Source organism: Bemisia tabaci, chromosome 7, assembly GCF_918797505.1.
Source record: "Bemisia tabaci chromosome 7, PGI_BMITA_v3".
Classification (NCBI taxonomy): domain Eukaryota; kingdom Metazoa; phylum Arthropoda; class Insecta; order Hemiptera; family Aleyrodidae; genus Bemisia; species Bemisia tabaci.
Window position 1 is genome coordinate 18,187,319 of NC_092799.1, and position 13,314 is coordinate 18,200,632.

Genomic DNA, 13,314 nt, shown 5'->3' on the forward strand with positions numbered 1-13,314 from the left:
AGGTGTCTTCACTCTATACAAATAAGACGGATGTTGTAATTTCAGCAGCATCGGTAATTTTATCTAAATTAGATTAGACGAATTAAAGAGAAAACTGGAGTTTAAAAACTTGCGAATTACTGCTCTGTTCGCCATCACGGTAGCAGAGTGCCCTTAATGTAAAGAGTATGACTATGTCCGTTATCGCCGTGCTAAAAGAGTGCAGTGCAATGAGGTTATGAGAAAATTGACCAAGTGCATCTTTGACCGTTAGTTCTCGCCAGTGAAAGTTCGGATATGTACCCTTAATTTACATTTTCGACTAAAAGAAGCGGATCAATGAAAACAAATGAAACGATTCTCACCCAGTATGCGTCATGATATGTTGCTTCAAAGTATATTTCCGGCTATAAGAGGAAGAGCAATGACTGCAACTGAAAGGTTTCTCGCCGGGATGCGTTCGAATATGCTCCTTTAAATCTCTTTTCTGGCGAAAAGAGGATGAGCAATGACTGCAAATGAATGGTTTCTCGCCGGTATGCGTGCGAATATGTTCCGTTAAAGCGTTTTTATTAATGAAAGAGGAAGAGCAATGACTGCAGCTGAAAGGTTTCTCGCCAGTATGCGTTCGAATATGTAGATTTAAAGCACTTCTTCGTCCGAAGGAGGAAGAACAATCACTGCAGCTGAAAGGTTTCTCACCAGTATGCGTTCGAATATGTCGCTTTAAATGGTGTTTTCGCCTAAAGGAGGTAGAGCAATGACTGCAGCTGAAAGGTTTCTCGCCAGTATGAGTTCGAATATGCTCCTTTAAATCTCTTCTCTGGCGAAAAGAGGATGAGCAATGACTGCAAATGAATGGTTTCTCGCCGGTATGCGTGCGAATATGTTCCGTTAAAGCGGTTTTATTAATGAAAGAGGAAGAGCAATGACTGCAGCTGAAAGGTTTCTCGCCAGTATGCGTTCGAATATGTAGATTTAAAGCACTTCTTCGTCCGAAGGAGGAAGAACAATGACTGCAGCTGAAAGGTTTCTCGCCAGTATGCGTTCGAATATGTAGATTTAAATGCTGTTTTTGGCTAAAAGTGGAAGAGCAATGACTGCAACTGAAAGGTTTCTCGCCAGTATGCGTTCGAATATGTAGATTTAAATGATGTTTTTGGCTAAAAGTGGAAGAGCAATGAATGCAACTGAAAGGTTTCTCGCCAGTATGCGTTCGAATATGTACCTTTAAATAACCCTTTCGGATAAAAGAGGAAGAGCAATGACTGCAACTGAAAGGTTTCTCGCCAGTATGCTTTCGAATATGTAGATTTAAAGCACTTCTTCGTCCGAAGGAGGAAGAACAATGACTGCAGCTGAAAGGTTTCTCGCCAGTATGCGTTCGAATATGTCGCTTCAAATCCTGTTTTCGGCTAAAAGAGGAAGAGCAATGACTGCAACTGAAAGGTTTCTCGCCGGTATGCGTTCGAATATGTAGATTTAAATGCTGTTTTTGGCTAAAAGTGGAAGAGCAATGACTGCAACTGAAAGGTTTCTCGCCAGTATGCGTTCGAATATGTAGCTTTAAATCACCCTTTCGGCTAAAAGAGGAAGAGCAATGACTGCAACTGAAAGGTTTCTCGCCGGTATGCGTTCGAATATGTAGATTTAAATGCTGTTTTTGGCTAAAAGTGGAAGAGCAATGACTGCAACTGAAAGGTTTCTCGCCGGTATGCGTTCGCATATGTAGATTTAAAGCACTTCTTTGTCTGAAGGAGGAAAAACAATGACTGCAGCTGAAAGGTTTCTCGCCAGTATGTGTTCGAATATGCCCCTTTAAAGCATTTCTTTGTCTGAAGGAGGAAGAGCAATGACTGCAGCTGAAAGGTTTCTCGCCAGTATGCGTTCGGATATGTAGATTTAAATGCTGTTTTTGGCTAAAAGTGGAAGAACAATGACTGCAGCTGAAAGGTTTCTCGCCAGTATGCGTTCGAATATGTCGCTTTAAATCCTGTTTTCGGCTAAAAGAGGAAGAGCAATGACTGCAACTGAAAGGTTTCTCGCCGGTATGCGTTCGAATATGTAGATTTAAATGCTGTTTTTGGCTAAAAGTGGAAGAGCAATGACTGCAACTGAAAGGTTTCTCGCCGGTATGCGTTCGCATATGTAGATTTAAAGCACTTCTTTGTCTGAAGGAGGAAAAACAATGACTGCAGCTGAAAGGTTTCTCGCCAGTATGCGTTCGAATATGCCCCTTTAAAGCATTTCTTTGTCTGAAGGAGGAAGAGCAATGACTGCAGCTAAAAGGTTTCTCGCCAGTATGCGTTCGAATATGTAGATTTAAATGCTGTTTTTGGCTAAAAGTGGAAGAGCAATGACTGCAGCTGAAAGGTTTCTCGCCAGTATGCGTTCGAATATGTACCTTTAAATCCTGTTTTCGGATAAAAGAGGAAGAGCAATGGCTGCAACTGAAAGGTTTCTCGCCAGTATGCGTTCGAATATGTACCTTTAAATCCTGTTTTCGGATAAAAGAGGAAGAGCAATGGCTGCAACTGAAAGGTTTCTCGCCAGTATGCGTTCGAATATGTAGCTTTAAATCACCCTTTCGGATAAAAGAGGAAGAGCAATGACTGCAGCTGAAGGGTTTCTCGCTAGTGTGCGTTTGAGTATGTAGCCTCAAATGACCTTTTCGGTTAAAAGGGGAAGAGCAATTACTGCAACTGAAAACTTGCTCGCCATGTTGCGTCCGCATACGTTGTTTCGGAAGGTTTTTACGCGATGAAGATACAGAACGTTGGGTGCTTTTGACTGGTCTGTTTCGGAATTCAGTTCTTTTGGTCGGATATACTGCCCTTTCAATGTGAGGCTTGTTTGACGTTTCGCTATTGCATCCATCTCCATCTGATTCCTGTTTTATTCCACGGGGATTTTGTAGTTGGTGGGGACGTTGGTCATTGATGCTTCCACTTCCAGCAGGCGGAGTCAGTGGAACATGATTACTTGTACGACGCAAATCATTTCCGGAATCGTTTGTAGTGCCTTTTACTGGGCATTCCGATTGGTCGGATTGCGAAGTGTCTTCTTCCTTAATGTCAATACTGGTATGCAACAGGTCGGTAAAACTTTCGTCTACTTCGAATTTTACGCGAGCGGAGAGATCGAACAGAGAATCGCCATGGTGCGGTCCTGGTGAGATGAAGCCATCACATGAAGTTCCGTTCTCTCTTTTCACAGGCTGGGGGACAAGATCTGCGCGGTCATCGCCAAATGCCGATTTTGTGTCCAATTCTGATGCTTCATGCTTTAAAGTACCTGCGTTGCCAACAGCTGGGACGTTATCCGTCGAATCCGTCACAAGTGTTGGGCCCGATGCTTTCTTCAAAGTAATATCTGGAGATGTGTCCATGTGTCTTTTCCTTCGGGCCAATCCAAAGAGAATCCTGGACAAAAGTAAATTTTAGGCAGTGTGAGCGCAGATGTTTAAGACTGAAGTTTTATAAATGTAATGAGTTGAAAGATAAGGTAAAAGGAGAATGAACGTTACCTGCGCGGTTTCAACGTTAATGACACTTGCGAGTCCATAGGACGGCACCGAAACTTTAAACGTATATGTACGATGCGAATGGGAAATTGAATCAGTGAGTACGAAAACACACCAACTCGGTAACTCATAAATGATCAATTTTCATGAAAGAGAGTCAGTTTTCACACAGGTCATCGAAGTTAACGCATCTGTTCCCACTTTGACCTTTAAAGTGCCCTTAAGTACTTGTCCATCGGCACCAAGAATCTTTTTCTTGTTCTAACTTTTTCAACTACTGTGTAGTTTTGCGTGTGTCTTGATTATTTTCGTTTTTTCGAGTTGATGTGTTTTCGTTCCCACTGATACGATTGGGCTGAATCTTATTTACCAGGAATTAATAGTTCTGATTCATTTTTTTTTTTGCCCCTTATTTTCTCCAAAGATCCACGGCCTCTTATGGAGAAATGGGGTTCCTGAGTAATTTGGAGCGAACAGGCCGTGCGCCATATCAATTCTACGTAACTTTTCGCGTAGAATCCATATCTGAAGTCAAAACATACCCTTGCGATTTGAAATTTTCGACTTAGGGCCCTCCAAAGCCCCAAAAATTTTTGGAGGGTCGTGGCCCCCAAAATTTTAGAGCAGCAGGGGTCATATGGCACATCAATAAAAAGGAATTGACCTCTCCTCTTAGGAGACTTTTCGATTTTGAAATTTGAATAATTTGGCCGCTTACAGCATCGAATTGAAAATTGCCCCATAGCTCCGAAAAATGGGGGCTCGGGGAAAACACGCAAAGAGTAAAATGTTCTTTATCATATTTTCAACTTTATAGCGAGCTTTAGATGTTAAAGATCGATTGTTAACAGTGGCGTGGCGTGACTATATCCGGTAGGCGTTCGGTAGGAGTGTTAACTTGAGGACGGGGGGGGGGGGGGGCTCAGAACGGTTCACTCCCCTTCCTTAAAGGGGGGTTCGGGGGGCCTCCCCCAAAAACTTTTTAAAAAATGAAGCCGCAAGAACACGATTTTAACCCTTTCTGGTGAAAATTGTGCCGGTAAATTGTTCTTTTTACTGATCGTTTTCCTGAAATTTATTTTGTTAAATGATAACGTATTTTCGCAACACGCACCTGCAGAGAGAGGTGGGAGAGGGAGACTGGGAAACTGGGAGATGCGGCCCGCAGGCGCAGGGGGGGAAGCGGAGAGCGAATCGCGGCATAAAGGAAATTCGGCGGTTCGCAAACCCCTGCGGACCACTGCTATAGGAAACAGCTGGACTGATGAGCGGCTCTTCTCTCTCGTTCTTCTCCCCTCCCTTTTCTCTTTGCTGTGTTCCCTCCGCGAGCGCGGTCCGCACTCGTCTCCAAACCCAATGCTCACGCTCCGCTCTGCGCCGCGCGCCGGTGCCTCTCCTCTCTCGTGTACCCTTTGCCCCTTCATCATTGCACCCAGGTTCTCTCTCCTCACCGTACGCAGATCATCCAGGTTCGGTAGCCGGTGCGGACCACGCGTCACAGGATTTTCTCTCTCCGCCGCGCCACATGCCGATGTCGGAAGTCAAGCGCCCGATACTTATTTGCGATCTACTATATTCACAATTCTGTATTGCTTCCCACATTCTTAGCCATAATTTATTAATTGTTTCAAAATATTTTAGGGTGTTCGGCGAACACTGCGAACCTATGGACGCCACGCCACTGATTGTTAAAGTGGATCAAATCGATTTTCTATACTTGGTCTCCTCGTCAGTGGCGCGTCTTGCGCCGGATGTCAATAGCTGATTGTAAGCAGAACGGAACAGAAACCAAAAATTGATTTTCTCCGGAACCAATGGGTCTTTAAAAATCTGGCGCTTGTTATAGACCTGAGTGTACTGCAAATGCTGCAATGTTTACAGATTGACTCTAGTGTTTTTGGTCTCGAAGGGAAAAAAAGAAGAAATAGAGCCTTACTCGGTAAGGAAAACAAGTAAACTTTTTTTTGATACTCTTCATTCAAGGTATCATAACTTTGTCAATTTTGGACTAAATTAGTTTGCAGACCGCTCAATCGACGGCAAATTACACCAGCTTTAAAATGAAACCAAGATAATTTCGATAGCTATCTTAGTTTATAAATTAAAACAGAAACTTTGCGTAATTTTGAGTCAATTTTCGTATCAGCCTCTAATAAGCTCTAAAAAGTATAAAAAACGATATATTTCTCCAGGAGCTCGAACAACCTATTTTCATTTTTAGCTAGAAAGACTCCATTTTTACCCTACTTTTTGAATCCGAAAAGACTTTTTGAGTGATAGAAAATTTCATAGAATATTTACTCAAACGAACCGTGCGTTGGACACTTCGAAAAATTTCATGATTAACTCATAGGTGTGATATTAACGTTTGTAGCTCACATCAGCCTCAGGAAAAGTCAGAGCGCCTTCAGTATTCCGTGTATGCAACGCGTGCATCTGCAGAGCAAGACTGGTTGTGCTCAGGGGTTGTGATCAAAATCCGATGAACCAAAAGACACGTGGAGTACTAGACCTCCTATAGGCATGTTTTCTCGTCAAAAGGTCAAAAAAAGGTACCATTCTATCTAAAAATAGTGCTCTCGTTGGATCCCTGATGGAATGATGCTCCTTATGGCTATTTTGTCTCGAACAACGTCAATTTTTGCGCACTTACGGCTTCGTCACGTGTATCTCCATTCTATACAAAGAGGACGAATGCCGTAATTTCAGCAGCATCAGTACTTTCATCTAAATTAGATTAGACGAATTAAAAAAGAAACTGGAGTTCGATTTGCGAAGTACTGCTCTGGTCGCCATCACGGTAGTAGAGTGAGGTTAATGTAAAGAGTATGGCTATGTCCGTTATCGCTGTGCTAAAAGAGTGCAGTAAAATGAGCTTATGAGAAAATTGGCCGAGTGTATTTTTGACAGTTAGTGCTGAACAATCAACTCTTTTCACCATAGACTGGAAGATTTTCTTCGGTATGCATTCGCAAGGGTTTCGCAGTTCCCTATAGGACGATTGGCAGCTAACGACGTAGAGCAAGGACCGGGTTTTCAACATAAGCTTTCGTTTTTTTTTTTTTTTTTTTTTTTTTTTTTTTTTTTTTTTTAGCAAGGGTATTTTATGTTATAAAATGAAATAAAACCTTTTTTTTTTTATGATATAGGGTAGGAGGGCAATCGCTATGTTAAATGGAGTCCTTTGGGACCAAAGGATCTACAACGCGATTGTCAAGAGCATAGTAACCTACGGGTGTGAAGTATGGCCAATGAAACAGCGGACCCGGGAGGTTTTAGAGGTAACTGAGGTGGACTTCTGGCGTAGATCCGCTGGTATTTCCAGAAAGGATCGCGTCAGGAATGAGAGGGTACGGGAGATCATGGATGCCAAACAGACCATCGTGCATGACATTATGACAAAACAACTCATTTGGTATGGTCATGTCCAAAGAATGGCAGGAGACAGGTTGTCGAAGAAGGTCCTTGACTGGGTTCCTCCTGGGAGAAGACGCAGAGGGCGCCCAATGAAAGGTTGGAGGGAAGGGATTGAAGCGGAAATGTTAAGGTGCTCAATCCCCCAAGATTTGTGGTTTGAAAGAGAGCAGTGGAGGTTAGGAGTCGTAGAGCGCGAGGAAGTGCTGTAAAGCGACCTTTATATATATTTTATGATATAAATGAATTTCTAGCGACTGATGATGAATACAATTCTTGTATTTGCTAATATTTAATGTTACATTAAACAATTTAAAGTTAATCATTCCTAATTAAAATTATTAGTTACCAATACTAATTCATTTAAGTAATTAATACTATACTATTGTGCTATTATACGAAGAGTGTCCGGAAAGTATGAAGCCTCTTCTTACATCTTGGGATCTAATATAGAAAAGAAGTTGGGACTCGGTTTGGACTTTATCCATATCCTCCTAAAAGCACACACGCAATTGCTAAGACATGCGTTTAATCAGTTGACAGCGAGCACCTGATTAAACAGTGTATATATACATCAAGGGCTGGTATCGCATTTTGTTTTCGGCGAAAATGTCCGATTGCAAGGATCAGCGATTTTGCATCAAGTTTTGCTTCAATCTCGGATTGACATATCAATCATTATAGTAGACGAGTCGTGGGGCTACGAAAGAGACCCTGAAATCAAAGGCCCGTCATCAGCTTGGATGGCAAAGGGGGAAAAGCGCCCAAAGAAGGCGCGACGCAGTCGAAGCCAAGTCAAAGTCATGTTGACGGTTTTTTTTATTTAGTTATTTATTTATTTATTTTTAAGTCAAGAAGGTGTTGTGCATCATAAGTTTGCCCCCAGGGACAGACTATCAACAAAGAAATGTATACGGAAACTTTGCGCCGTTTGGGGGATGCGGTGAGGCGGAAGCGTCCTGAGTTCTAGGAAGGTGGCGACTTGATGCTCGACCACGACAACGCATCGTGCCTGGTCCAACAATTTTTGGCGAAAAACCGGAACGCACAGGCTGTGCCGCACAACCCCCCTCTCTCCCCCTCGTACAGTCCAGACCTGGCACCGTATCACTTCTGGCTGTTCCCCAAACACAATAGCGCGTTGAAAGGAACTTGATTTTAGTGGGTCGAAGATATCAAAGAAACACGACGCAGCAACTGATGGCCATCCAGAAGAAGGATTTTGAGGAGTGCTTCCAGGAGTTAAATTACCGCTGGAACAAGTGCATCGTGGCTGAAGAGAGTACTTCGAGGGCGATTAAAGTTTCCAAGCCCCAGCGGTCAGGTCAGCTAGTTTCCCTTAAAAATATAATAGTTTGATACTTTCCGGACGGACCTCGTATACTTACAAACTATTGACTAATCCTATTGTTCTTTGAAATTTGCCATAGCCCCAATAACGGACTTTTATTGTACGAATATAAAATGAAAAAAAAAAAGGGGGGGGAAAAATAAATAGTTGCTTCAAATTGACTTTGGCAGCAAACGACAAGGATCATGGACTGCAGCTGAATGTTTTCTCGCCGGTATGTATTCGGATGTTTTTCCTACGGACGTTTTATTACGAGAGGAAAAGGATCAATTGGATTGCATTTTGCAATTTGGAACTATAAATTCTGGCTCTTCTGGAAAATCACTTATGTGCATAGGGAAACTAATGGCACATACGTTGTTTTTAAACCGGGCTAAAATCTATAGGTCCAAATTGCAAAATGTAGTCCAATTATTGAATAATTTTTCAAAAGTGTGAGTCCGACGCATGCCCGTCGAGTTACTTATTCAAAACCAAGAGGAAGTACAAAAACTGTAACTGAATGGTTCTTCAAACGGATGCGTTCTGATATGTAGCTTCAAATGACCTGTTTTACTAAAAGAGGAGGAGCGACGACTGCAGCTGCGAAAGGTTTCTCGCCAGTGTGAGTTCTGAAATGTACCCTTAAATTACATTTCGACTAAAAGAGGCAGAACAATGACTACAAATCAAAGGATTCCCGCAAATATGCGTGCGGATACGTCGATTCAAATTATCTATCCGGCGGAAAGAAGAGCAATGACTGGAACTGAATGATTTTTCAACTTCGGTGCGTTTGGACATGTTCCTTCCGAGATCTGTTGTTACTGAAAGAGGATTGCAATGACTCCGAATGAAAGATTTCTCCCCAGTATGCTTTTGGATATGAAGCTTCAAAGAGTATGTCTGTCAATGACAGAGAAAGAACAATGGCTGCAGCTGAAAAGTTCCTCACCAATTTGAGATCGGATATGTCGCTTTAAATCGAGTTTTCGACCAAGAGAGGAAGGGAAATGACTGTAAATCAAAGGTTCTAGCAGTATACGTTCAAATATGCACCTTTAAAGCAGTTCTTTGGCTAAAAGCGGAAGAGCAATGACTGCAACCGAAAGGTTTCTCGCCAGTATGCGTTCGAATATGTACCTTTAAATCCTGTTTTCGGATAAAAGAGGAAGAGCAATGGCTGCAACTGAAAGGTTTCTCGCCAGTATGCGTTCGAATATGTACCTTTAAATCCTGTTTTCGGATAAAAGAGGAAGAGCAATGACTGCAGCTGAAAGGTTTCTCGCCGGTATGCGTTCGAATATGTACCTTTAAATCCTGTTTTCGGATAAAAGAGGAAGAGCAATGGCTGCAGCTGAAAGGTTTCTCACCAGTATGCGTTTGGATATGTAGCTTTAAATCCTGTTTTCGGCTAAAAGAGGAAGAGCAATGACTGCAAATGAATGGTTTCTAGCAAATTTGCCTTTGAATATGTACCTTTAAATCACTTTTCCGGCTAAAAGAGGAAGAGCAATGACTGCAACTGAAAGGTTTCTCGCCAGTATGCGTTCGAATATGTACCTTTAAATTACCCTTTCGGATAAAAGAGGAAGAGCAATGACTGCAGCTGAAAGGTTTCTCGCCAGTGTGCGTTAGGATATGTCGCTTTAAATTGTGTTTTAGGTTAAAAGAGGACGAGCAATGACTACAGCTGAAAGGTTTCTCGCCAGTATGCGTTCGAATATGTACCTTTAAATCACCCTTTCGGATAAAAGAGGAAGAGCAATGACTGCAGCTGAAACGTTTCTCGCCAGTGTGCGTTAGGATATGTCGCTTTAAATTTTGTTTTAGGTTAAAAGAGGACGAGCAATGACTACAGCTGAAAGGTTTCTCGCCAGTATGCGTTCGAATATGTACCTTTAAATTATCCTTTCGGCTAAAAGAGGAAGAGCAATGACTGCAGCTGAAAGGTTTCTCGCCAGTATGCTTTCGGATATGTAGATTTAAAAACTGTTTATGGCTAAAAGAGGAAGAGCAATAACTGCAACTGAAAGGTTTCTCGCCAGTATGCGTTAGGATATGTCGCTTTAAATTACCCTTTCGGATAAAAGAGGAAGAGCAATGACTGCAACTGAAAGGTTTCTCGCCAGTATGCGTTCGAATATGTCGCTTTAAATCCTGTTTTCCGCTAAAAGAGGACGAGCAATGACTACAGCTGAAAGGTTTCTCGCCAGTATGCTTTCTAATATGTAGAATTAAATGCTGTTTTTGGCTAAAAGAAGAAGAGCAGTGACTGCAGCTGAAAGGTTTCTCGCCAGTATGCGTTTGGATATGTAGCTTTAAATTGTGTTTTAGGCTAAAAGAGGACGAGCAATGACTACAGCTGAAAGGTTTCTCGCCAGTATGCTTTCGGATATGTAGCTTTAAATTATGTTTTCGGTTAAAAGAGGAAGAGCAATGACTGCAACTGAAAGGTTTCTCGCCAGTATGCGTTCGAATATGTCGCTTTAAATCCTGTTTTCCGCTAAAAGAGGACGAGCAATGACTACAGCTGAAAGGTTTCTCGCCAGTATGCTTTCTAATATGTAGAATTAAATGCTGTTTTTGGCTAAAAGAAGAAGAGCAGTGACTGCAGCTGAAAGGTTTCTCGCCAGTATGCGTTTGGATATGTAGATTTAAATTGTGTTTTAGGCTAAAAGAGGACGAGCAATGACTGCAAATGAAAGGTTGCTCACTGCGATGCGTTCGCATACTTCGTTTCGGAAGGTTTTTACGCGTTGAAGATACACAACGTTGGGTGCTTTTGACTGGTTTGTTTCGGATTTCAGTTCGATTGGTCGGTAATACTGCTCTTTCAATATGAGGCTCGTTTGACGTGGTGCTATTACATGCTTCTATGATAGATTCCCGTTTAATTCCATGGAGATCTTGCAGTTGGTGGGGTGGTTGGTCATTAAAGCTTCCACTTCCAGCAGGCGGAGTCAGTGGAACATGATTACATGTACGACGCAAATCATTTCCGGAATCGTTTGCAGTGCGTTTTACTGGGCGTTCCGATTGGTCGGATTGCGAAGTCTCTTCCTCCTTAATGTCAATACTGGTATGCAAGAAGTCGGTAAAACTTTCGTCTACTTCGAATTTTACGCGAGCGGAGAGACCGAACAGAGAATCGCCATGGAGCGGTCCTGATGAGATGAAGCCATCACATGAAGAAGTTTCTTTCTCTCTTTTCACCTGCTGGGGGACAAGATCTGCGTGGTCATCGCCAAATGCCGATTTTTTGTCAACTTCTGGGACGTTATCCGCCGTATCCATCACAAGTGTTGGGCCCGATGCTTTCTTCAAAGTAATATCTTGAGATGTGTCCACGTGTCTTTTCCTTCGGGCCAATCCAAAGAGAATCCTGGACAAAAGTAAATTTTAGCTAGTGTGAGCGCAGATGTTCAAGACGGAAGTTTTATAAGTGTAATTATTTTGCAAAATAAAGTAAAAAGAGAATCAATGTTACTTCAGCGGTTTCAGAATTAACCACACTTGCGAGTCCATGGGGTTGCACTGAAAGTTCAAACGTATATGTACGATGCGGATGGGAAATTGGACTGAATATTATTATAATAACCAGGAACTATTAGTTCTGGCTCATTTTAGAAACAACGTAAGTTTCATTATTTTCACAGATAGCTCGTGCGTGAACGAGTAAAAAGTAGTAGCTCTGAATTGCGAATTGTAGTCCAATTATTGGTATTATGACCGATTGGACAACATGTCGGAGCATTATTGCATATCTTTTCTATTATAACGTTATTCAGAACGATAAAATCAATTCTGGGCGTTGCATGATAACATTTGGTACGGATATGCACCTAAATATTCCGAAAAGTGGAAATCAGCAAATTCGTCCTGCCCAAAAACGTTTATGTCTTTGAGAGCCTACCAGGAAGCACCACGGAAATTGTGGCTGAGTCTTCGAGGTTAATTTACCATGATGGCGACGAGCGCGTAAGAGCAGAGATGAGGTTTCGATGAAAGTGGCTCAGTACATAACGTTTCAGTGGAAAACTGTTACTACCCAAAATTAGCTCGTAAAAAAGGATTTAAAGATTGCAATTCGCGTCAGGGGTAAGGAGAAGCCAGAGCGCCCTCATTACTCCTTGTACGCAAAGCGTACATCCGCAGAACAAGACTAAATGTATCCAGCAAAGAGTACAAAGAGTCGTAATATGATAGGGAGAGCTGGCATTTTCCAGGCAGTGGCGTAACTACCATACCTGCCGACACCGTCGGGCGGGGAGGGGGGGGGCGCAGCGATGCGAGGGGCGAAACATTTTGGGAAAGTAAACGGGTAAAAGGAGGAGAAAAAGAAACAGAAGAAAATAAAGAGGGAAGAGAGGGAGAGAGAGAGGCAGAAAAGGTGAAAAAAGAGGAAAGCAAGGAGAACAAGTACTTAACACTCCCACGTCAAAAATTTTGATCATGCAAACATTTCATGTATGTTACACATTCTTTTAAACTTTATGGGACTTGAATTTTCTCTTCACTTTTCTCTCTATTCTCATAGCGATACCTTGATTATCTCCCATTTGTTCAGGTCTGAATGACTAGACGGGCAGGGAGGGGGGGGGGGGGGGTTGCGCCGCTCATAACTTCTGATATGAAAGGGCGCAGCCTCAGATGATCGGCGGGGGCGCGCGAATATTTTTAGTTACGCCACCATTTCCAGGTCCCGATTTCCCTGACTCCTGTGCGGCGCCGGGTCACTTTTTCGATACATGATCGATTGCTTTCGATACTCGGGTACTCCGCTTCGCGACGTACACACACACCTATTAGATTTCCGGATTTCGTTTTCTCTTGAGTTTCGTGGATTTTACTGGTTAATGATGTTTAAAATGTTCTCCACTAATTGAGTAATAATCCTCACTGACTGCAGCAGCACAATCATGCGCGGTTGCTGGATCCAGGGATGTCCATCCGGCAGAAGAGCAGGAAAAAACACAACATTCTTGCTACACAAGTAAGTTTGTGATCATTTTATTTGAGTTGATTTTACATGATAAACGCTAAGTTTCAATGACTTGATTCTTTA

General features: G+C 42.4%; 1 protein-coding gene across 1 annotated transcript in view; it reads right to left on the minus strand.

Moving 5' to 3' along the window:
- The window catches only part of LOC109029629 (uncharacterized), a 203,587-nt gene that overhangs the window by 52,785 nt on the left and 137,488 nt on the right, over positions 1 to 13,314 (minus strand). Inside the window, exons 4-5 of the mRNA XM_072302531.1 lie at positions 9,704 to 11,631; positions 345 to 3,411 (exon numbers count right to left, since the gene is read on the minus strand). Coding sequence (XP_072158632.1) covers positions 345 to 3,411; positions 9,704 to 11,543 — 4,907 coding nt within the window. The 5' untranslated portion in view covers positions 11,544 to 11,631. The remainder of the gene's footprint in view (positions 1 to 344; positions 3,412 to 9,703; positions 11,632 to 13,314) is intronic.